Here is a 25,899-nt window from a genome sequence, read left to right on the forward strand (position 1 = left end):
AATTTTTTATTTTTATTTTTATTTTTCGAGACAGTGTTCCTCTGTGTAGCTTTGCGCCTTTCCTGGAACTCACTTGGTAGCCCAGGCTGGCCTCGAACTCACAGAGATCCGCCTGGCTCTGCCTCCCGAGTGCTGGGATTAAACGTGGTGCATTTTATTTTGTTTGGAGGGTTGCTTTTGGGGGACCTGGGGATCAAACCCAGGGCTGCTTGCCTTCTAGGCAAGTACCCTATCACTGAGCTTTATTTCTGGTTCCTTGGATCCTAAAAATATTATCAAGGTGGTTTATTAACTTTCTCTAACAACATATTCACATAATTGAAAAATTCCACAAGCAATACTAATATGGCTAACAACAATAAAATGATTGAATATACTTTTATATTTTTGCAGTCCTTAGCATATATATATTGTTAGTAATAGATATGTATTACTTTAAAGTCACTACAGTAATTATTTTCTCTGTGTGGTTATGCTATCAACTATGTTTATCATTTGCTTTATTTGCTTCAGGTTGTTTTTGAATTTTATGGATTTATTCTTTCTTGAGTTTTGTGTGTATGTGATCCTGGGGATTGAATCCAGGGCTTAGTGCACGCTTAACAAACACTCAACTGTGAAGTATATCCCCCAGCCCTTTTCCCTTTTTGATTAAAGTTTTTATTACATTTGTAATCATGCAAAACATGTATATGGCTCTAAAGTAAAAAGGGTTACACAGCACCTTTACAGAAGTATCATTCCATCCCTGACCCCTTCATTCCATTCCCTTCCTTCCCATAAGTATTATTTCTTATTAAGTTTGACTTACAGTTCCAGTATTTCCTTTTTTTCAAACTATATATACATATATACATACAATTCATTAGGTATACCTTTCTCCTATATAAATACTGGTCTGAAACTTTCTTTTTTAGATTTAATAATATATCCCATAAATTATTCCATATTAATATAAAAACTATTATTTTGCCTTTTATACAATACTTCATTGTACAATAGTTATTCAGATATGTTCCTACTAACAAACACTGAAATATTTGTCTTATATCCAGCAAAATATCTTATGCTATTTTGAACTATGCCCTGAAAATTAGTCGTGTGTGTATACATATATACATATATATGTATATATGCATGTATATAATTTGGTATTTTTCAAACATTTGTTTCAAATACATTCTAAGAAGTGAAATTGCTGAGACAAAGAGAAAGAGAAAATGTTGATGCAATTTTTACATATAAATTTTACCCTGTAGGAGTTGTACTCTTCTGTATTTCTATCAGCAATGTATAAAAGTATTTATCTCTTAAGATACAAAAGGTGGATTCAAGAAAAAGAAGCCATGAATTTGAAAGAAAGCAAAGGGGAAATACTGAGGAAGGGCTGGAAGGAGGAAAGGGAAGGGGGAAAATATATAATTGTATTTTAATTTCAAAAACTAAAAAAATATTATATTTTTAAAGGGTACAAAAGGTGTACTCATCAAGGAAATGATTACCCAATATAGCTGCATTAAAATAAAAACAAATTCCTGTTCATCAAAAGTGTCACAAGTGTGCCAACAAAATGGGTCAGTGGATAAAGGTACTTGCCACAAAACCTGCTGACCTGGGTTCAGTCCCTGGGACCTACATATAGAAGGAGAGAACTAATTCCCCACAAGTTATCTTCTGACTTCTATACATATGCCATGACACAAGGCACCCAATCAATAAAAATAAAGGCATAAATAGATAGAAAAACTACTGGATAAGATACTACACATATAATTATTAGAGAGTGTGAATGCTAAATGTATGAAATTTAATATATCTGTAAGAAACAGGGGTGGGCAACCAAGAGGAAAATGAACACAAGATTGATGAATCTTCTATAAAAGAAAATAAACACGTAGCTAATAGATATATAACAAGTATTTGGTCATATAGAGTTTGGTGAAATACAAGTCAGATGAGGAGTGAGATCCACAGGAAAAAAAATCTGATATTTGAAAACATATAAAGTCATGCCAATACCATATTAGCGAGGCTACAGAGCACCAGAGCTGTACGAGCATTCTAAAGTATATACTCAAAAATGCTTAGTTAATGACCACTATGAGCCAGGCACTATTCTGGGTTCTCAGGAGAGATGGAGAAAAGAAAAGACCCTAGGAACTATTAAGAAAAATGTTTGGAGCCAGGTGGGGTGGTGCAAATTTTTAATCCCAGCACTCAGAAATCAGAGAGATGTAGGTAGATCTCTGTGAGTTTGATGCCAACCAGATTTCCATAGTGAGTTTCAGACCAGCCAAAGCTACAGAATGAGACTCTGTCTCAAAAAAATAAAAATAAAAGTTGGCAGTTGGTAGATAACATTTAGCAAGTTTTCCCTACAAATACATAATAAATAGCTATGAAAAAAAGAAAAAGATACTCGTTCACCAACTCCAGGAAGATTAGCCTGGATAGAGAATTAAATCTAGGCCTGCCACACTGAAATCTAGTGCAGGGCTTCTACCTTTAGGCTTCCACTGTGGACTGAGTCGTGAGAACTTTAGGCTCTGAGGTATAGACTACTCCAAAAACCCTGCCTCCAGCCTCAGGAGGCACATTAAATAGCTGGACTCTACTTATCCACATGAAAGCTGAACAGAGCTTTCTCAGAGTTCCGTGCCAAGCCTCCCCTGGTGAAAGCCAGCACTGGGTAGAAACTACAGGCTCCAAGCAGTCCTGAGCTCAGATATACCCTTTAGGTGCATTCCCACACCAGCTGTAGACCTGTGTACCTATGAGAGATACCCAAGTTTCCACTGTATCAGTTCTAGCATTGGTTTAGAAATGGGGTACTCTCTCTCTACTTTCTGGACTGGATAAGCCCTGGCAACTTTGAGGTTCAGCTATGACTCACCTTAGAATTAGCTTTAGTGGTCAAGGAACTATCTCTACTAACTATACCCAAATCTTGGGCACCACAGCTAACAGCAGGCCAGTGCTCACAGATGGGAGCATTGCAATTTTCTAGGTACATGCACATTAGTGTGATACACTTGTATTTTGTCATGTATCACTGACACATGGGCCCTTGAAGCTGTGAGACTGACACGTGAGTCAGCTTAGTATCTGTCTAGATGGCTAAGATCTAATTACACCAACATTATCCCAACCTTGGGCAGCAGAAGATGGTACCAAGACCCCATTATTTGTGGATAGGACTTTCCCGTGGAGTGTCCTTAGTGCTAGGCATATAAAATATCACATGAAGTGGATCCTACCAGCCCCATCTGCAGGTCTGCCTGCTGTTTCTTTGAAAAATTTAACTAAATGACAAACCACTTGCTAACACACCCAAGAAGATGGGAGAGAAGAAAAGAAACGATTTAAATTATGGACTAAAGAGGAAGCATCACCACTCACAAAAATGAAAATGATTATAAAGGAACATTGTGAAGAACTTTAAGTCAACAAGGTAGAAAATTTATATGAATTGACAAATTTGTAGACATAAAAAAATATCGAAGCAGATTCCAGAAAGAGAATAACTTACTAAACATCTCACAAGAGACTGAATTAGTAATCAGCTATCCCAAAGAAACATCCAGATTCAGTCAGATTCATTGGTGAATAACATGAAACATTTAAAAACCGAATACCAATCTTGCACAAAATCTTAGGAAGTAGAGGAAGAAGGAATCTTTTTCAATTAATTCTATTAGTACCACAGACACCAAAAGTAAACAAGGATAGTAGAATAAAACCACAGACCACTGTTTCTCATGAACCTAGATATAAAAATATTAAATGGGATGACATATGTGGCAGTTGGAATAAGGTGAGGAAGGTGCCATGAGCTAAAGAATGCTAGTAGTTTCTAAAAGCTGAACAAAGCTCACCTAGTCTTGAGAACCATTTTAACAACTTTATCTTAGGACTTCTGATCTCTACAACTATACTACAAGAAATCTATGTTGCTTTAGGTCATCAGGTTTATAGTAATTAATTATAGTAACCATAAGAAAGTAATATACTACAACAGAGCATGGACAGAAAACCTAGAGCTAAGATTAATGGTTAAAAACAGATGGTTCCCCCTGAAGATTGAGAAGAAAGAGGCCGGAGAGATGGTTCAGCAGTGAAGAGCACTGCTCTTCCAGAGAAATTGGCTTTAGTTCCTAGTACCTATGCCAGGCAGCTCAAAACTACCTCTAAGTCTAGCTCAAAGGAAGCTGACCCCTTTTCTGGCTTCTACAGGCATCATCACACACAGGAGTGCGCGCACGCGCGCACGCACACACACACAAATAAATACTTTATTAATACTCATTAGCACTCATGAACTCACAGCAGTGGTGCTAGCGTTAAGACCTGCACAGGATCAAGTCAGTCAACGTTCTAGCACGGAGTGGAGTAGGGGACTTGGCCTGCACCTCTGAGGAGCTAGTAAAACAAACTGACTCCATTGGTTATTTTTTTTTAATGAGAAGGTAGGAAATTGGGGGGGGGGGTGAGGGTGGATCTGGTAGCAATGAGGAGAAGTAGAGGGTGCATATGATCAACTACAACTTAACAGTATATGAAGTTCTCAAAGAATTAATAAAATAGTACGTTAAAAGAAGGTTGAGAATAAAAAAAAGACATTAGCTCACACTATTTCCACTGAATAGTGTACTGAAGGTTTGAGAGAATACAAGAAGGTAAAAACAAGTAAGTTATCAATACGTTTCCAGATTAGAAAATGAGTAAAACTTCTTTATTCATAGGAAACATGCTTTTTTCTCATGTAGAAAATTCCAAGCTATCCACAATAAAACCACTATACTAATAAAAAAAAACCAATAAAACATTTAATTAGCTCATGTTAGGCTAATATAAAATCAATACAAAACTCAACTTATTTCTACATACTTGCAGACAAGAATCAGAAAACCAAACAGAACAATTCTATTCACAAGAGTGTCAAAATAAATAAAATGCTTAGAAACAAATTTACTATACGAAGAATAAGTTTGGTACATTACAAAATATAAAATAATGATGAGATAAATTGTAAACAATATGAATAAAGGAAGAGACATTCTGTGTTTATGGACTAGAAGAAACTGTCACTAAAAAAATGACATTATTTTCTAAATTTAGTGATAGATTCAATCCAATCTCCCTTAAATTCCTGCAATTTTTGTAGAAAAATCAACAGGGTATTGCCGAAATTTGCATGGATACAAAAGACCTAGGATAGAAGACGTAACGTTGGAGTAGTTACTGCGATTGACAAACTCCCTATAAAGGGCCATACAATAGGGATTTGAAACATAAAGACAAACATACAGATCAAAGGAACAAAACTGTACAAGGAAATTCAATGGGAAAAATAGTCTTTGCAAGATACAGTGCTAATCAACTGGAAATCTTCCTATAAAATTAAGAACTTAGATCACACCTTACAAACACAAATTTCCATGCAAAACGATATAAGAACTAAGATAGTAGGTATTCTAGAAGAAGACATAAGGCTGTATTCTTTTTTTTTTTTTCACTTTGAGTCTAGGAAAGATTTCTTAGTTAAGATACCAAAAGCTTAAATCACAACATAATAAATTTCTAAACTGGACTTCATTAATATAAAACATTTGTGCTTCAAGACACCATTAAGAATACCAGAACAAATAAACTACAGACGAGAAGCAAGCATTATGCCTTATAAAGGACTTGTCTTCAGAACACACAAAGAAATCTCAGTACACAATGCTAAAAATACCAATACCCCACAAATTTAAAAATGGACAAAATACTCAAATATTCACTATAGAAATTTCCTTTTGATGCTGAGTAAGTGCATAAAATATATTTGATAGTGAAAGTATAAAATCCATGTGAACAGCTTCAGAATGCCTATTCTTACTGTATAGAAGTTCACTGAGATGTATAAACTTTGGGTGTTGGTTAGACACTATCTATTTGATACAAATTTACAGGAAAATACACCCTATGACTAGAGAGTTGGAGATAAAATATTCAATACATATAATGCCTTAAAACATATACATATATATGCCTTTATCTATAATGCCCAAGCATTCCTAGCTTCCTTCTTTCTGTAGTGATGCTTAGATAACTGGAGACCACTAAGATCTTCCAAATTCAAGGAACTGTGGAGTTGAGGTACTGTTTTGATACAGACTTAACGTGACTTCTGAACAAAGACTAGTCCTGACACAGACACAAACAGATGGAAGGGTATTCAGAAGTAAAGGCATCTTAACATTTGTTAAACAGGCAAATAATTCAAGGCCCACTCACAAAGGAGGCTGCTCAATGGTCGATAAAGTTGTGAGGATGTGCCGCTTATCACTGGTTATCTGGAACATGAAATTAAACCACAATGAAGCAAACAATATAGTCTTGAACTCCTGAGAAGTATAAATGTCTGGAAACACAATCATATTTAACACAATACACATGTGCACATGCGTGCACACACACATGAACACACATACATGCACACACACACAAAATAAGAGTTATTCTAAAGCAAATTAAATGCAATGCATGATCCATGATTATATCCTGGATAAAATCAGAAATCTGATTATAAAGTGTATATTAGATAAAATCTCAGTAGTAACACAATCATTTCTTAAGGAGGATCATAATATTATGGTTGTAAAGGAAAATGCCTTTAGGAGATACATAATGAAATATTGAAGAATAAACCCTACAGTCTAAAAAGATAGTTCAGTGGTTAAGAGTGCTTATTTCTTTTGCAGAAGACCCAGATTTGCTTCCCAGCATGCATATGGCAGCTCACAACTGCCCATAACTACAGTTCCAGGAGAATGGATGCCTTCTGGTCTCTGTGGGCATTAGGCATGCACATGGTACATACAAACAAGTGAACCACTCACACACATAAAACTTCAAAAGAATAGATCCTAATTTCATCTGATGGTTACTTCAAATAGTTTGCTAGCTATTCTTTTAATTTTTTTCCATACTGGAAAAATTTCACAACAATAAAGAAAATAACACTTGAACAAGGGCTAACGTGTAAAGTTTAATATTAATAAAGTTAATTATTAATACAGGTAATAAAGAATACAAAGAAACATTTATCAGACTGGAGTCTGACAAGACCCAGTATGGACGAGGACATAGAGTAACCTGAACACTCTTCCATGATTGTTAAGATGTTAACTTGAGAGAAATCCCTTCAGATAGTAGTTAATCTTTATTAAAGTGGAGGTTTGTGAACTCTTTACCTCTCAATTCTATTCCAAGGTATAAACCCCGAGAAACGCATGTCCATACATCTCAGGATTCCTGTACAAGAAGCATCACGTAGCAGGACTGATACTGATACTCCATCCAAATGAGAACCCAAATTTCCAGTTATAGCAGAACAGAAAAATGTTCATATAAAAGAATATTATACTTCAGTGAAAATGAATTTACTCTAGCTCCAAACTGTTACTGTGGATGAATTTCACAAATATAAAGTTAAAGAGACGGATAGGGTGTTTCAACACAGGAAAAGTATATACTGTCGAGTGATGGATAGATAGATAGGTAGTAAAACAAATAAGAAAAATTCTTATCATAAGTCAGTGCAGTAGTTATACCTAAACAGAAAGGGACTGTGATTTGTGAAGGGCATACAGGGGCTTTTACAGTTTTTCCATTGCACTATTTATTGATCTCATTGACCATCAATGTTTAAAGCACTCTTCAGCATGATCAATCTTATCACTTAAAAATAGTTCATACAAATATGAATGAGAGATGAGGAAGAGGCAGTAATAACCACACTGGGTTTAAGAATATCCCAAAGCCTCAGAATTTAACTTCATTTGAGAATGAGGTCTTTGCAGATATAATTAATCAAAATTTCATTAATCAATTATATAAACTCAAAATAGATTAGGGGGAGGCCTAAGTCCAAATACTGGTGTTCTTTTTTTTTTTTTATTTGTTTGTTTTTGTTTTTGGAGACAGGGTTTCTCTGTGTAGTTTGCGTGCCTGTCCTGGATCTCAATCTGTACACCAGGCTGGCCTCGAACTCACAGAGCTCCACCTGGCTCTGCCTCCCGAGTGCTGGGATTAAAGGCCACTGCCACCCAGCTTCATTTGTCCTCTTCGTGGCACTGGAAGCAGAAGTGTGTCATGCAGTATAGTTGGCTAACCAGACCCCGGGTATCCCACAGAGCCTTACCAGGGAAGCAACCTAGCCAACACCTTCCTTTTGTACTTCCATAACTATTAGAAACTATATTCCTGTTGTTTTGTTATGGTAACCCTAGGAAGCTAATACATATTTTGGAGTGGGAAATGGAATGGTGCTTTAGCAAATACCAAAAAGTGAGGAATTGGCTTGGGATTGAGTAATGAGTAAAGGTTGGAAGAATTTGACATTTTTCATAATGTAAGCCTAAATTTCCTTCAGGAGTCCATTGGCAGAAACACAGATCTTAAAGGCAGTTTTGGTAAAGGCTTAGAAAACAGTGAACAGTAAAAAAAAACTAATGTGACCCTAGAGACTATGTACACACACAGACAGACAGACAGACAGACACACACACACACACACACACACACACACACACACACACACGTACATACTCATCACGAACACAATATTTCTCTAGGTATGAATGGTAACAGAATGTTTAGGGAGGCCTTAGGAGGACACTGGAAGGAAAGTACTCTCAGTTATGCAGTGTCAGAAAGTTGCCTGAATTGGTTTCATGATACTGGGAAAAAAATGTAGCTGAGGAGACTTCCACAGTAGGGAAGATAAGGGCCATTTCTTCTTGATGCTCATAAAAAAATATAACATTAAAGATGTAAATTGAAATGTTATTATTAAGGAGAAAGAAACCAGCATTTGATGATCTGGAAAATCCTGGCCTATCCAGACAGCATGCTCTGGGAAAAGGAGCCAGGGCTGTGGCCAGATAAACTTTTACTAAAGATATTAGGAGCATGACTCATAGATTCAATCAGCAGAAGCCAGGGACAGAGACAGGATTATATAAGAAGGATCTGCAGAGAGCCTTGGGTCTAACAGCATGAATCTCTTGACTTCCTGAAGATTGACAAGGCTTCTGATAATTATATATGCAGAGCCAGTGGCAGACTGGTAGGAGACAGATGTGGGACAAAATGAAGAAAGGGTCATTCCAAGAGCAAAGTCCCAGCTGCAGAGGCCAGAGAAGGAGCTCAGAACATGACTACGGAAGAAAACTTGCCTTGTTGGATAATTAACTCGCTTTTATAATCCCTTTCTTCCTTCTTTCTTGCCCTTCCAGGATGCGGCTGTCTATCGTATGCTTGTTCTACCATTGCAATGTTTAAAATAGCATGACTTCTTTTTTTAATTACATTAATCTGTGGATAGGAAGAACCCCATTCGCATCTGATTTAGATGATTTAAATAATGAGATGTGGGACTTTTTGAGTTTATATGTAAATGCCATTTGGGATGGGTTATATGTATATTACATGTTCTGGGATGAATCTGGACTTTTAGAGGCCCGAGGACAGAATGTACTCTGTTGAACAGAACACTTCTAAAATTTATCTCTACTTGGAACCTCAAACTGGTATTATTTGATAATGTTTATACCAGTTGTTAAATTATTATAAGCCAATACTGGGTTAGGGTAGGTTCAAAATCTAATGACTACTATAACTCAAAAGGTAACATAAAGATATAGAGATAGTCAAGGAGAATGTCATTTTGACGACAGTGGTAAAGATTGGAATGATGTGTTTACACACATCACAGAACATCAAGGAGCATCAGCAAGTAGCAAAAACTAGAAAAGTTAAGGACAGATATGCTCTTAAAGCCTATAGAAAGACTGACCCATCAACACTTTGATTTGCTTCTAAAACTGTGAAGGAAATAAATTTGTTATATAAAACCAGATTTATGTGAGTTTATTGGCAACCTTAGAAATCTAATACGATTATAGAAAATTCTTCTACAAATTATGTTGGAGAAAGACAAACAGATTGGTATACACAACAATACGAATGCACCTCAAAAACTTTATGTTGAATTAAGTCTTATACGAAGAATAGTTATTGTATTGCTTTAGATACAAAAAGTTCTAGAATAGGCAAAACTAATCTATACTGGGAAAAAAATCAAAGTGTAATTTGCGTCTGGGAGAATAGGATGGGAGTTACTGGAAAGAAGTATGATGCGACATTCTGGAATGGTGATAATCTATAAGATTTGATGGGTTTTAGGTTATGCACATGTACTGATGTGCTAGAGATGCTCTAATGATTGTGTGTACCCATTTTCAACTCAATGTTGAGTGATGACAGATTGGCAGCTTGCAACAGTCCACAGTGGGAATATGTAGATCATGAAAACTAGCAAATGATACAAACCATTGCCTAAAGAAATGATGCATGTTCTTACTAGTATATCATCATTCAGAAGCATACACTTTCTAGAAATGGGCAGATGAACACTTAAGGTTTGTGTATTTAATAATATGCAAATTTTATGAAGGTAGAATCAAAATAAATATTTAACTATAGCTAACAATATGCATGCTGATGTACTGGGGAGCATACATCTATATCAACAACTTTTTAAAAATGCATTTATAAATAAAATGGATTGACATGTGTACAGAAGTACCCATTAGATATGTGATGAGAAGGTATATCAATGGTACTATATAGATTGTGAAATAATGGGTATTTGTGAGAAGTCTTTTTTTACTTCTCTGCATGTTTGAAATTGTTCATTGAAAACAAAGATCAGAAATCATTTCCTACTTAGATATCAAAAATATTAACAGATGCATATAATCCTGGCTCTCTTTGGACTTTGATTTTCGTATTTCATCTTTTAACTGCTACTTATGGTATATAGTAAGAGAAAAAAATCTAAGTGTTTTGTTTGTTCAAGCACCTAAAATGCTTAAGGATATTTCCCTCATTTTTCATGTTCTTCAGATAGCAGGAGTATGTACTCAGGGGAAACCGGCAAATGATGCAATGATTACTATGTTAAAGTCCTCAAAGGAAGGGAGGACTGACTGAAGTCCCTTGGGAGATAAGGATAGGCTCCAGCTCTGGAGTATAAAAATTAGCATTAAGCACTAAAGAAGTAAGAAGAAAGGGAGAAAGCGAAAATTAGCAGAGTACAGGAGGAGGAACCAGATGAAAGTTCTTTCTTCTTTGAAGTTGGACCCAAAAGATATCTTTTCAAGACAATAAAAGAGAATAGGAAAAAGGAATGAACTACAGAACTGGCCAGGGACTAGGAGATATACGGAGAGAGAGAGAGTGCTTAAGATGGTATCAGAGATGAGGAACTTATTGCAGTACTAATGAACAAAAAGTTACGTGAATTTTCTCTAGTAGTGCTTGCAAGGCATGCTAAAGGAAGAGAATTAGTTGAGACTTTCTGAGGAGGCATGATACACAGACAAGAAAGCAAGGAGAGTGGTTCTCTGAGGTTGAATCTAAGAGACTAGGAAGGAGAGGAAGCAGACAGGAGATAAGAAATTACAAAATAAAAAAGGGAAAAGAACTAGAGATATCAACATATTAAAGACATGGTATAACAGGTCTAAGAAAGTTCTGAGAGCTGGTAAGGTAAGAAAAAGATTGCAGCTGGGCATGATGGTGCAAGCTCATAATCTTAGCACTTGAGAGGCTGAGATCAGTTGATTGCCAAAAGTTCAAGGCCAGCCTGGGCTACACAGCAAGTACTAGACCTGTCAGAATTACATGGCAAGAACGTCTCAAAAAAGAAAAAAAAAATTAACGAAAGAGAGAAAATATCATGGTCAAAGAGTATATGCTACAGTTAATTTCAGAAGTATATTTCTAGAAACAATGCATCTTGGTTTTCTATGAGTTTCATTTTAAAATGATACTGCATAACTCAAAAGAGAGTTTTTTCAAGAGTTGGAGACACAGCTCAGTGGCAGAGCACTTGCCTGATATACAAGAAGAGGAAGTTCAACCTCCCATACTGCAAAGGAAAAAAAGTTTCTTTCAAGATATGGTCTTTTGAAATATACACAAATGCCATGACCAAAGCAACATTGATTTTTCTGACGATGGTATACTTAGGGGACAGCATGGTTAATTAATAACTAGGATTTAGGGAAAGTCTCTTATTTTCTCTGGAAGCTCAATTTTGTTATCAGTATAATAGGTGTAACAGTATCACATCTTATAGGGCTGTCACCAGAACTAAATGCATCATCAGTTTGCAAAATGACTGGCCCAAAAAGCCTTCAAAAAGTATCAGCTATTAGGACTTTTGTTTCTAGGTAAGATGAAATAAACATCCCTCACTTTGTCTATCCCATGAAGTACAGTTATAAAGCCTACCTGATCTAACCCACAAAGCAGAGTTACAACACCTATTGAGAATGTATGGGCCATTTGAAGACTGTGAATAACAAACAATAACAGATAGATAATTGGTTAAAGGCCCAGAATCTAAATAAAGAACTCATTAAAATGCTGAAAGTAGAAAGAAATCCAGACTTAGCAGCTTGTAATCATATACCTGGAAAGTGGAGAGAAGAAGATCACAAGTTCAAGACCATCCTTGGCTACACAGTAAGTTCAGGGCCAGCCTGGACTGCATAAGACCCTTATCAAATACAACAAGAAGGAAATAACCAGAAAGAAAAAAGTTCCATTATTATATTTGTGATAAAGTGATTTTCTACAATGACGTCAAGACAATTTAATGTGCAATAGCAGTGTTTTCATATGTAATGCCAACTGTACATATAATCTAATACATATATATATGTATATACACAACCAGATGAACATAAATCTTTATCATATGCCAAAAGTAATTCAAAATGGTTCACAGACTTAAATGTGAGCTGAAACTATAGTCTTTTAGAACACAGGAGAAAATTGATATGACCTTGAGTTCAAAAGAAATCTTCATCATAGGATCAAAACCAGAAGTCCTAAAAAGCAGTAGCTTACATGTCATCAAAATCACAAACATCAGAGCTTTGAACTATGCCATTAAGGCAATGTCAGGAAAAACAGCAGAGTAGGAACCTTTGAAACACCTCTTCCACAAAAGCATCAAGGAAATTGTCAGAATCAACTCTTACAATTGTAGAAAATAGTCAAAAGCTTGCAACAACCTGGGGAAGAGTTCTTAGGAAGAATAGCTGGATCTCTGCAAGAATAATGAGTCTGGCAGTGCTTTAATCTGCCCTACTTCCATCCCAACTCCTATTTCGGTGGTTAACCTTGAAAGCCTGTGATTTGAAATCAAAGGGAGGAAAAAAAAAAAAACAAAACCAAAAACAACAGCAACAGGGCTACCAGTAGAGGGCAGAAAAAAAAGAGACAGCAGCCCCTTGGAAGTACTATTCCCAGAAAACTGTCATCACTTGACCCATGTGGTGGCCTTCAGGAAATTCAAGGGACACTCTTTATTTGAGCAAACTCAAAGCAAGTGGTAACAGACTCTTTTTCTAAGAACTTATGAAAATGTTCATAGGCAATTGTTGAATTTCACCGACACCTGAGGAGGCAGATAACAGTTGGAGAAAACACCAGTTAATAAAAAGCTTAAGAAGGCAAAACTAGGGAATGAGATGTCCATATAAGGCTCTAAAAAAAGTCTAACATATTTCCATAGACATGTATAGACTATCCGCAAACTTAGGTTTGTGCATGCTCAGGAAAAGATCTGAAAAAGCCATATGGTGTCACTTTTGATTAATCATGAGGCTTTGTGCAAGCAAGAAATGGAAGCATTTCCATTTGAGATTGCAAAGTACATGGCTAAGGGTTGAAGATGTTCTCAGCCTGCACACACAATCCCTCAGGAAACACTGGAAAAGTACTAGTTCTAGACACAATGTTCTAGACACAATAAAAATATTATACTAAGGGAGAGAGCACTGTATATTATATGAATCATTTATATAAAATGCCCCAAATAGGTAAATCCATAGTGATGGCTATTTCCTTGGTGGCTGCCCAGGGCGGGAGTATAAACAAGGACTAATAGCAAGCACTCTTTGAGGTGATGGAAATGTCCTAAAACTAGATTGTTGTTATGGTTGATGAATTCTGTAAATTTACTACAAATCACTGAATTGTGCACTTAAGGAATGAGTTTTATGGTATGCAGTAAATGCTAACTCAATAAAGTAGAAAAAATTGACCCAACTCTATGCTATAAAACCTTACTCTTTCCCAAATGTAATAATATAAATAGGATTGAGGTAAAATGATGGCAAGAAAGCAATTCTGAAATGCTAGAGTGAAAACCTCTAAAAATCTGTGTCCTAAAATCAAAAAGAACATTGGGGGAAAAAATGTCAAAATCAATTCTGGAAGTAAATTAAATGCTTGCAATAAAACATGTAGCACTGTTTCAAGAAAAAGGTAAAATTAGTAAGGTTTGTAGTATTTCAAGTTTCCATAATCCCATCTCTTTCTCTCCAGCTTCACAGTCCTAAGGGGGAAAAAAATCAACATTATAGAAGCTATAAACCAGCAGTGTAGCTGAACCCAGAGGGCAGACCAGTTCTAGAGCATTACAAACAACTCCATCTTCAGAGAATCTGTACTAGTTCATGTGCTTAGTACCTGGAGGGAAAGCTATATTCTGAGGACTTGCCTGTCTTTGATAGGACTGACATCCCACACTGTAAGAATAGTCCATTCCTAGGCCTAGGAATTAATTTGTCAAAATTAATTGGTGGGGAGTGTATAACAGTACATCTCTCTGGGATGGAATTAACAGTTGAGACTAACAAGGAGCCAACAAAAAGATCCTGCAGAAGATCAAGATAGCGAACATTCCGGTATAGAGGGGACAGGGAACATGAGCCCTCACCCTTAGCTGAGGAGCTATTGGCAGTTAAGGGCTGTTAGGGAGGGAGAGTCACTTTTCTTAAAGGGTGTGGTCCCTGGTGGGTTTTCTATGCTCCAGTGGACAGTTCTATACCCATGCTCATATGAGCAGCAGCAATCAGACTCAATGGGTTATTAAAAAAATAAGAGGGCACAGAGACAGGGAGAGTAAGATGTGGGGAAAGAGTACAGGAAGGATAGAGGGGAGGGAGTGAGGGGAAGGTATGATCAAAATATACTGCATACATGGATGAATTTCTCAAAGAATACATAAGAATTCAGAAACTTAAAAGGAAAACAGGCTTTGAAAAATTCAGATATGTTCCCAAGAATCTGGAAGGCAATGAACATATACAAAGCTTTGTGTATGCACAGGACAGCTGGGATCTGAGCTGACCCTAATATCTCACTTTGGGCTGACAGGAAGGCTTTGCGTGAGTAGAAGGTGAAGTCTAAGGAAGAGTTGTCAAGTGTCTGAGTACTGAAAGGGTGTTCCAAGCTACATACACATGGACCCTTAAGCAAAGGATGACAAACGTTCTGGTTCAAGACATTTAAGGAAACTCTCTTCAATCATAGAGAATGACTTTATTGCTAAGGAAGTAGAGAGAAGATACAATTTTTAGAATTAAATACATAGGAAAATTACTAAACAGTGACATCAACAAATCCATGGAGTAGTGGTGATGGTGGATTGATTTTAAGAATGACCACATTATACTATTTAAAATCTCTAATTTTCAACAAAAATACAGCATATCATAAAGAAAGAGGAAAGCATGGCCTATACACAGGAATAGAAAATAGAAGCATGTTTGCTAGGTTAACTAGACAAAATTGTAAATTCTAAGTTCCTTAAACAACTGAAGGTAAAATTCAGACCATCTGATAAAATGGAAATTAAAAGTAAGCAGAGGCAACGAAAATAAAGACCCTAGTAGGAATTCTGGAGTTGCACGTAAAGTAACCACATGAACCCTTCACTAACATAACTTAACAGATTTGAGCGGGCAGAAGAAAGACTCTATAAACTTGAAGATAACCCCACTATCTACTCAGAGGACAACAATCCAGTCTGGGAAGGAAAACCAAATAAAGACAAGGAAAAATTAACAGCCTCAGAGGACGAAGCAGATGATTAACCCTCTCAGACAGCACGTACTGATCACAGGAGTCTCAGAAGTTGAAAAGGCGGCAGAAAAAGCATTTCAAGAAAGCAACAATGGTAACATCACCAAATTGATGAAAAACATTAATCTATACATCAAAGCAGCTCAACAGAATCAAAGTAGAATAAACTCAAAGAGATATACACCTAGATATACACATCCAAACTGCCAAAGGGGAATGTGAAAAGTATTTTTTGTGTCTGTACATGTGCATATGTACATGTGTATGTTCGTAGGGCAGTATGCATGTGTTGGGGGGGTTGCACATACATGTAAGTGAGCATACATGTACAGGACACAGGCCAACCTCATTGTTGTTCCTCAGGACCATTCACTTTGCCTTTTGATACAGGATCTCTCACTGACCTCAAGCTTCTCTAGAAGGCTAGGCTGGCTAGGCAGTAAGGCTCAGAGATCTACCTACCTTTGCTTTTCCAGTCCTGGAACCGCAAACATGAATCACTGTGCTCAGCTTTTTTCTGTGGGTTCTGGGGTTTGAACTCAAAACTTTCACGTTTACATGGCAAGTATTTTATTGACTAATCTATCTTTCCAGCCCAAGAATGAATCTTTAAAACAGCAACTCAAGAGAAGAGACTCATCATGGAAAGGGATCCAAGTAAAATTAACAACTGACTTATCAGATACCACAGAAGCCAGAGGCAATAAGATAGCATATGCAATGTGCTGAAAGAAAAATGCTGTGAAGCAAAAGTTTTCATCCATCAGAACTGTTCTCCGGAGAGAGGGTAAGAAGAACTAGTAAGTAACTGGGAGATGACTATGATGAAAGAACACTATATGCATATAAGAAAATGTCATAATGAAATTCAGTATTTTGTACAATACATCCTAAAACAATGTTTTTATAAAAATTATAATTAACAATGGAAGAAGAAAGTCTCAGACACAGAATTCATTACCAGAAGACCTGCCCTACAAGAAAAAAAAAAGCATTTAGGTCAAAATAAATAAATAGTGCATAGTAACTCAGATACACAGAGAGAAAAAGCAGTCATAAATTGGACTATATAGGTAAACATAAAACATGATATAAGTGTCATTTCCTTTGTAACTATTTTTCATCCTATCTGATAATAAAGCAGTAATTACAAAACTGCTAATGTACTTGAAAATCTATACAGATGTAATCTGTATAATAATAGTACAAGTAAAGGGAACAGAAACACAACACATTTTAGATATGGTTAAAATTAAGTTGCCATTAAAGGAAGCAAAGTATCACTAATTGTAGACAATATGAGAGCATACATAAACAACTCCAAAAATTCTACCAGGGATAAACACCTTCAGCAAAGTGGCCGGATACAAGATTAACTTGAAAGAAATCAGCATGCCTCACATATATAAACAATATACAGGTGGAGAGAGAAATCAGGGAAACAACACCCTTCACAATAGCTCTAAATAATATAAAATATCTTGGTGTAACTCGAACCAAGCAAGTGAAAGACCTGTATGACATGAACTTGAAGTCTTTGAAGAAAGAAATTGTAGAAGATTTCAGAAGATGGAAAGATCTCCCATGCCCATGGATAGGTAGGATTAACATAGTAAAAACGGTCATCTTACCAAAAACAATCCACAGATTCAACACAATCCCCATTAAAATACCAACACAATTCTTTACAGACCTTGAAAGAACAATATTCAACTTCATGTGGAAAAACAAAAAAACCCCAGGATAGCTAAAACAACCCTGTACAATAAAGGGACTTCTGGAGGTATCACCATCCCTAATTTCAAGCTCAACTACAGAGCTGCAGTAATAAAAACCACATGGTCTTGGAATAAAAACAGACATGTGGATCAATGTAATCAAATCGAAGGCCTGGGCGTAAATTCACATACCTATGGACACCTCATTTTTGACAAAGAAGCCAAAACTATACAATGGAAAAAAGACAGCATCCTCAACAAATGGTACTGGTCTAACTGGATGTTGGCATGTAGAAGAATGCAAATAGATCCATATCTATCATGCTGCACAAAACTCAAGCCCAAGTGGATCAAAGACCTCAACATAAAACCAGATACACTGAACATGATAGAAGAGAAACTGGGAAATAGCCTTAAACACTTGAGCACAGGAGACAACTTCCTGAACAGAACACCAATAGCGCAGACACTAAGATCAACATTATAATTAATAAATGAGACCTCATGAAACTGAAAAGCTTCTGTAAGGCAAAAGATACCATCAATAGGACAAAATGACTGCCTACAGAATGGGAAAGATCTTCACCAAGCCCCACATCTGACAGAGGGCTAATTTCCAAAATATATAAAGAACTCAAGAAACTAGACAACAAAAAAACAAATAACACAATTAATTAAAAATGGGGTACAGATCTAAACAGAGAACTCTCAACAGAGCAAACTCATATGGCTGAGAAACAAATAAATCTTCAACATCCTTAGCCATCAGGGAAATGCAAGTTAAAACGACTCTGAGATTCCATCTTACACCGGTCAGAATGCCTAAGATTAAAAACACAAGTGACAGCTCATGCTGGTGAGAATGTGGAACAAGGGGAACACTCGTCCACTACTGGTGGGAGTACAAACTTGTACAGCTGCTATGGAAATCAATATGGTGTTTCCATAGAAAGTTAGGAATCAATCTACCTTAAGACCCAGCTATACTACTCTTGGGCATAGACCCAGGGGACACTCCATCATACCACAAGGACACTTGCTCAACTATGTTCATAGCAGCTTTGTTTGTAATAGCCAGAAACTGGAAACAACCTAGATGTCCCTGAACTGAAGAATGGATAAAGAAAATGTGGTACATTTACACAATGGAGTATTACTAGGCTGTTAAAACAATGTTATCAGGAAATTTGCAGGCAAATGGATAGAACTAGAAAAAAATCATCTCGAGTGAGGTAACCCAGACCCAGAAAGACAAACATGGCATGTACTCACTCATAAGTGGATATTAGCCGTAAAGCAAAGGAGAACCATGCTACAATCCACAGACCCAGAGAAATTAAGTAACAAGGAGGGCTCAAGGGGGGATACTTGGATCTCTCTGGGAAGGGGAAATGGATTTCCAGGGTGGACTTGGGGTGGGTGAGGATGGGAACAGGAGTGATTGGGTGGGGAGAATGCGGGAGAGTGTACTGGAAGAGATGAATGGAAAAGGGGGCAGTTTGAGGTGAGGTAGAAATCTAGTGTAATGGAAACTCCTAGGAATCTACAAGGGTGACCCCAGCTAAGACTCCTAGCAATAGGGGATACATAGTCTGAACTGGCCATCTCCTATTACCAGGCAAGACTTGCAGTGAAGGGAATGGGACACTACCAACTCAGCCACATAACCTTCAATCTACAATTTGTTCTGCCCACAAGATATGCTGGGGTAAAGGTGGCATAGAAATTGTGAGAGTGGCCAACCAATGACTGGTCTAGCCTGAGACCCATGCCACAAGAGTGAGCTCACACCTAACACTGCCTGGAGCACCAGGACCCAGAGGCTGGACAGCCCAGAGACCTAGGATAGTGCCAAATACAACTGGCAAAAAAAAAAGAAAGGAAGGAAGGAAGGAAGGAAGGAAGGAAGGAAGGAAGGAAGGAAGGAAGGAAGGAAGGAAGAAAGAAAGAAAGAAAGAAAGAAAGAAAGAAAGAAAGAAAGAAAGAAAGAAAGAAAGAAAGATGTCAATGTAATGACATCTAACGATATTCTGCCATACTCATAGATTGGTGCCTGGCCCAATAGTCATCAGAGAGGAGTCACCCAGCAACTGATGGAAACAGATGTAGAGATCCACATCCAAACATTAGGCGGAGCTCAGGGAATCCTGCAGAAGAGGAGGAGGAAGGATTTTAGGAGCCAGGGGGCCATGGACATCACAAGAAAACCCACAGAATCAACTAACCTGGGCTCCTAGGGGTTCACAGAGACTGAACAGACAACCAAGAGCCTGCATAGGACTGACCTAGGCCCTCTGCATATATGTTACAGTTGTGTAGCTTGGTCTACTTGTGGGACTCCTAACAGTGGGAGCAGGGGCTGTCTCTGACTCTTTTGCCAGCTTTTAGGACCCTATTCGTCATACTGGGTTGCCTTGTACAGCCTTAATACATGAGGAGGTGCTTAGTCTTACTGAAACTTGATATGCCATGTTTGGTTGATATCCATGGGAGATCTGTCCTTTTGTGAACAGAAACAGAGGAGTGGATAGGGGGTGGCAGAGGGGAAGTGGGGGGGGTAGGAGGAGAGAAGGTACAGGAAATTGAGGTAGGGATGTAAAAAAAATACAAATTAAAACCACTTAAAAAATTAAGTTGTCATTAGTGCAAACTAATTTGTTTAATCTGTTAGTTGTAATCCTTAATTCCTAATGATATTCTTCTATTGTCATCAGAGAAGCATTGTCCAACAACTGATGGGAACAAACACAGAGACCCACAGCGAAACACTAGACAAAGCCAGGGGAACCCCATATAAGAAGGGGAGGAAGGACTATAGGAACCAGAGGGGTCAAGGAAACCACAAGAACACGACCCACAGAATCAATTAAGCAGGGCACATAGGGGCTCACAAAGACTGAAATGACAAACACGAACCCCCTATATGGGTCTGAGCTAGGTCCACTGCATATATGTTACAGTTGTGTAGCTTTGTGTTCTTGTGAGACTCCTAACAGTGGGAGTGGGGGCTGTCCCTGACTCCTTTGCCTGCTCTTGGGATCCTTTTCCTCCTACTGGAAAGCCTCATCCAGCCTTGATATGAGAGTTTGTGCCTAGTCTTATTGTAGCTTATTACTATGTGTTCAACTGATATCCCTGGGAGGCCTGCTCTTTTTTTTTTGGAAGGGAAATGGGGGAGAGGGGAGGTACAGGGGGGAGGTGCTTGGAGGAGAGGAGGTAGGGGAAACTGCTTTCAGGATGTAAATTATAAGTACGTAAAGAATAAAAAAAAAGATAATCAGGGCTGGAATAAAACACACACACACACACACACACACACACACACACACACACACACACATACACACACACACACTGATGAGGGTGGGAGGGGGAATCAAAAAGTTAATTAAAATGACATACTAGACAAAACTAATTCCATAAATGAACGAATAAAATAATAGATGTAAATCCTATCTTATCAAAATAACCCAATACATTAAATAAGCAAGCTAAAAACCTCAATCAAAAAGGCATGAGAAGCTATACCCATAAAGTCTCAATAATATGGCTGCCTAAATAAGACCTGCATGATACAACCACTAGCTGACATACCAACCAACATTTGCAACACTAAACAGACTGAGCAGGTTTTGTATATAAACACACACACATCAATTAATGTATGTTTATATATAAATGTTGTACAAGACTATATGGACTGAGCAGGTTTTATATATAAGCAAACATACAAACACTCACATACACACACACACACACACACACACACACACACACACACGTAGTCATCAATTTGAGAGGGAATGGGATTTAGTTTTGATCCACTCATCTGGTAGAATGATGTATTTTTTTTGTATATTTATAAATTCCCCGTGTCTTATTGATATTACTTTTCTACTTTTATTCCATTTAAAATAGAAGTATTGAGTGGATATCTTTACTTTTTCTTCTCTTGGTCACAAAATTTCTAGAACTACTATAATATTAAGTATTAACACACACACACACACACACACACACACACACACACATATATATAAAATAATTTTTGAAAAGAATGCGAAGGTAAGTAAGTGGGGAAAAGGATGCTCCTTTGAGTAACTGGTGCTCATTCATAGGAAGAAAAGTCAATCTCATTCTAGATCTCATGTTATAAAAATACCAAGTCAAAATGGATTAGCAGTAAATATAAATGTGTAATTATAAAACCACAAGAAGAAAATACCAGAAGTCTTTTACATCAACGGGTATTAGGCAGAGTTCTTAATTCTTACACAGATATATGTCTGCACATACAACTAATAAACTTAACAAGAGTTCAAAGCATTTTCTCTGAGGAGCAAGATCTATATAATGAAAGCTAGAAGATGCAGTTGAAAAAACTAAAGAAATCAAAAAACACACATAGAAGGTAAGCACTCATGCTCATTTAGAAGACAATATGGTTAAGAAATCCTCACTAGCCTAAGCTCTTTCTCTACACATTCAATTCACTCCCTACCAAACTATCAATGATTTGATTTTGTAGAAATAAAACATTCTACTCTAAAATACACATGGAATCTCAAGGGACCACCAAAATAGTCAAGACAATGTGAAAAAATACCATAAGTATTACAGGTTATTACTTCCTGATTTTAAAATTTACTACAAAAATTGAAAGAGCATGCTACATTCCAGGCATGGTGGTGTACACCTTTAATCCCAGCACTCTGGAGGGACAGGCAGGCGGATCTCTGTGAGTTCGAGGCCAACCTGGTCTCAAAGTGAGTTCCAGGACAGCCAAGGCTACACAGAGAAACCCTGCCTCGGAAGCAAAACAAAACAACAGCATGCTACTGGCATAAAGCCAGACACATATACCACTAAAGAGCCCAGAAATCAACTCTCATCCATAGGGTAAATGATCTTTGAACAGAGTAGTAATATCATTCAGTGCAGAAAGAATAGTCTTCAAAAAGTGGTCCTGGGAAAACTGAATAGCAACAAGTGACAGGATCCTTATCTTAAGCCATAAGCAAAAATTAACTCAAAATGGATCAAAGACCTAAACAGCGCAAAAACCATAATAGCTCAGAAGATAACATAGAGGAAATGCTTTTTCATATTGGATTTGGCAACGACTTCTTAGATGTGCTAACAGAAGCACATGATAAAGGAAGAAAAATGAGAAAGCACCGTGCATTAAAGGATACTATGAAGAGTAAAAAGCAGAAACAGAACAAGAGAAAATATTTACAAATCATGTATCTGAGAAGTGACTGATATCTAGATACTTGAATGGATATTTATTCATAGAAGATATATGGCCAAATAGTATATGAAAAAATACATAGTAGCACTTATTAGGGAAATGCAAATCAAAACCATAATAAGATACATCATGCTGTTTAAACTAGTGATTATTCAAAAAGAGAAAACCCAAAAAATAACATGTGTTCCTGAGAATTTAAAGAAATTGAAACTTTTGTACATTGCTGCTAGGAATACAAAATGACAGTCTGTATAGAGAACAGTAGGGAGTGTCATCCAAAAATTAAACATAGAGTTATTACAAGATTCAGCAATTCCACTTCTGTGTATGTACACCAAGAACTAAAAACAGATATCAAACATTTGCACACCAATGTTCACACCAGGATTACTACAACAACTACAACATGGAAGTAATTGAAGTGTCCACTGATGAATGAATTGATTAAACAAAACAGTATGTATATACAATGGAATATTATGCAGCCTTAAAAAAGGAATGGAATTCTGACACATGCTACAATATGAATCTGCAATGAAAACATTTATGCTAAGTAAAATAACCCAATCATAAAAGATAAATATTGCACGATTTTATTTACATGAGGTACATAGAACAGTCAAATTCACAAAAAGTAGAATGAAGGTTGCTAGAAGGCAGAGGGTATAAGCTAAGTTAAAGTAGCTTTTAATGTGTATAACTTAAAAAGCTCTAGAGATGGGGGTGGTTATAGTTAGAGAATATGTTAACACCACAGAAGCAAATACTCAAAAATGGTTAAAATAGTAAATTTGATGTTATGTAAATTTTAGCACAATTAAAAACAAACTACTAAAAGAATGAAGTGACAAGCTCCAGACTGTGAAAAAATATTTGTAAAGCACATATCCAATGGAGGACTGTGTTTAGCATATATAAAGAAATCTCAAAAGTCATTAGGAAGGAAAAGAAATCCAATGGTAAAATGGCAAAGATGTGAACAGAAACTTTAGCAAACAGGATATAATGATGGCAAAAAAGCACACGGAGAGATGCTCAGCATCATTAGCCACTAAGAAAAGGCACATTGAAACAACAGGGAGGCAACGCTTCACACCTATCAGAACAATCACAATAAATACTGACAATACCAAATGCTGACAAAGATGTAGAGCAAGTCAACTCTCATACACCATTGGTGGGAATGCAAAATGGTACAGCCACTCTGGAAAATGGTTTGGCAGTTTCATATAAAGTTAAATGTGCACTTACCATATGACCCAGTAATCCCACTTCTAGATATTTACCTTAGAGAAATAAAAACTTATGTTCACACAAAAACCTGCACAAGAATGTTAATATCAATATCATTCATAAAGACCATAACCTGGAAAACCCAAATCCACTTTAATACATGAATGGATATGGAATATCCATACAATGAAATGGGACTCCACAAAAATGAATGAGTTATTGATAAAAACAACAACTTGGATGAGTCTCAAAAGCATTATGTTGAGTGAAAGAAGCCAGCCTCACAAGGTTACACACTGCATGATTCCATTTATATGACAGTCTCTAAAAGATAAAGCAGAAGTAATGGCGATAAGTGATTGCCAGGAACTTGTGGGGAGCAATGGGAGTGACTCTAAAGGGGATTGATAGTATGAGGAGAGTTTGCCTGAGTGATGGAGCTGCTCCCTCTCTTGATCGTGGTGGTGGATACATGAAATCTACATGATTTTCAATTCACAGAATTGTACACCAAAAAAGGCCCCATGCAATTTTACTGTAGGTTCAGTTCAAAATAAAATGCTAGTTATAATTATTATCATCATCATCATCATCAATAGTTATACTGACTAATGATATTCAGAATTATTTGTGCAATGGGATCTATAATTCAGCACGAACAATGTATGTCTGGTACAATAAAGCTATAGAAGTAAAAACAAACTAAATGAAAAATCTTGACAACTACTAACTCCTCTCTTTAATATTTCATATCAGGACAATATGTTCTCTCTAGATAATTTCCTATAAACATTGTCATATAGTGAATATGGAATTAAATAAGTGCTCAACTTAGAAGTCTGGGACCCTAGTTTACATTCCTAAATCTAACACTGTAAGAAAACTCTCGACTTGCCTTTTGTGCCTAATTTTATCTTCCTCTTCATTGAGGTCATGTACTTGTCTGCACTTGTCTTTTTGTGGTATGCTGTGAAGGTTTAAAGTAAGGAGTTTCAAAGATAGGAAACAGAACAGAGACACCCCCCCACCCCCCACCCCAATAGCAGGTACTGCTCTGATTTCCATGTATTACCTCACTTAATTGTCCTAACAACTCCACATCACAGCTATTATTGATATTCTCATTTCACAGAGAAAGAACTGAAGTATAGAGAGGTAGCCTTATCAGCATTTCACAATTAGTAAGAGGGGGAGCCAGGTTTTTCCCAGGCAGTCTGCTTCCAGAGCCTATGTCCACATTCAGTACGCCATGATGTCTCAGCACAGAAAGCTGTTCATTTGTTCCTTCCTCCCTTACCACTGCCCTGGCACCTGTATAGCCTAGCTTTAACACACCATTCAATCACTCACATGACTTTAACATATAGACCCAGTTCTGACTTCTCTCCTCAGCTTCACTGCTTCATTCCTGCATCAATATCTACATATGCTAATCCCACCATCTTCACAAATTCAATCTGTTTAAATGAAATACACCATTTTTCTTCCAAATGTCCCCTAAAGACTGAATTTTACCCACTGTTAAGTTAGCCAGCTTTGAAATATCTGAGTTATCTCACCATATTCCTCTCCACTTCATTCTCAGTCAATGACCCTCCTCCTTCATTCACAGTCCGTGGCTTTATCAATTCTTCTTGTCACATCACGTACAACTAATTCCACCTTTCCAGTTCACTGTCGTCACTCTAGTCTAGATGT

The 25,899-nt window shown here is 37.0% G+C and overlaps 1 protein-coding gene across 1 annotated transcript in view; it reads right to left on the minus strand.

The window, feature by feature from the left end:
• The window catches only part of Rbm41 (RNA binding motif protein 41), a 49,203-nt gene that overhangs the window by 16,350 nt on the left and 6,954 nt on the right, over positions 1-25,899 (minus strand). Inside the window, exon 5 of the mRNA XM_059250321.1 lies at positions 25,086-25,168. Coding sequence (XP_059106304.1) covers positions 25,086-25,168 — 83 coding nt within the window. The remainder of the gene's footprint in view (positions 1-25,085; positions 25,169-25,899) is intronic.

Source organism: Peromyscus eremicus, chromosome X (genome assembly GCF_949786415.1).
Source record: "Peromyscus eremicus chromosome X, PerEre_H2_v1, whole genome shotgun sequence".
NCBI classification, from domain to species: Eukaryota; Metazoa; Chordata; class Mammalia; order Rodentia; family Cricetidae; genus Peromyscus; species Peromyscus eremicus.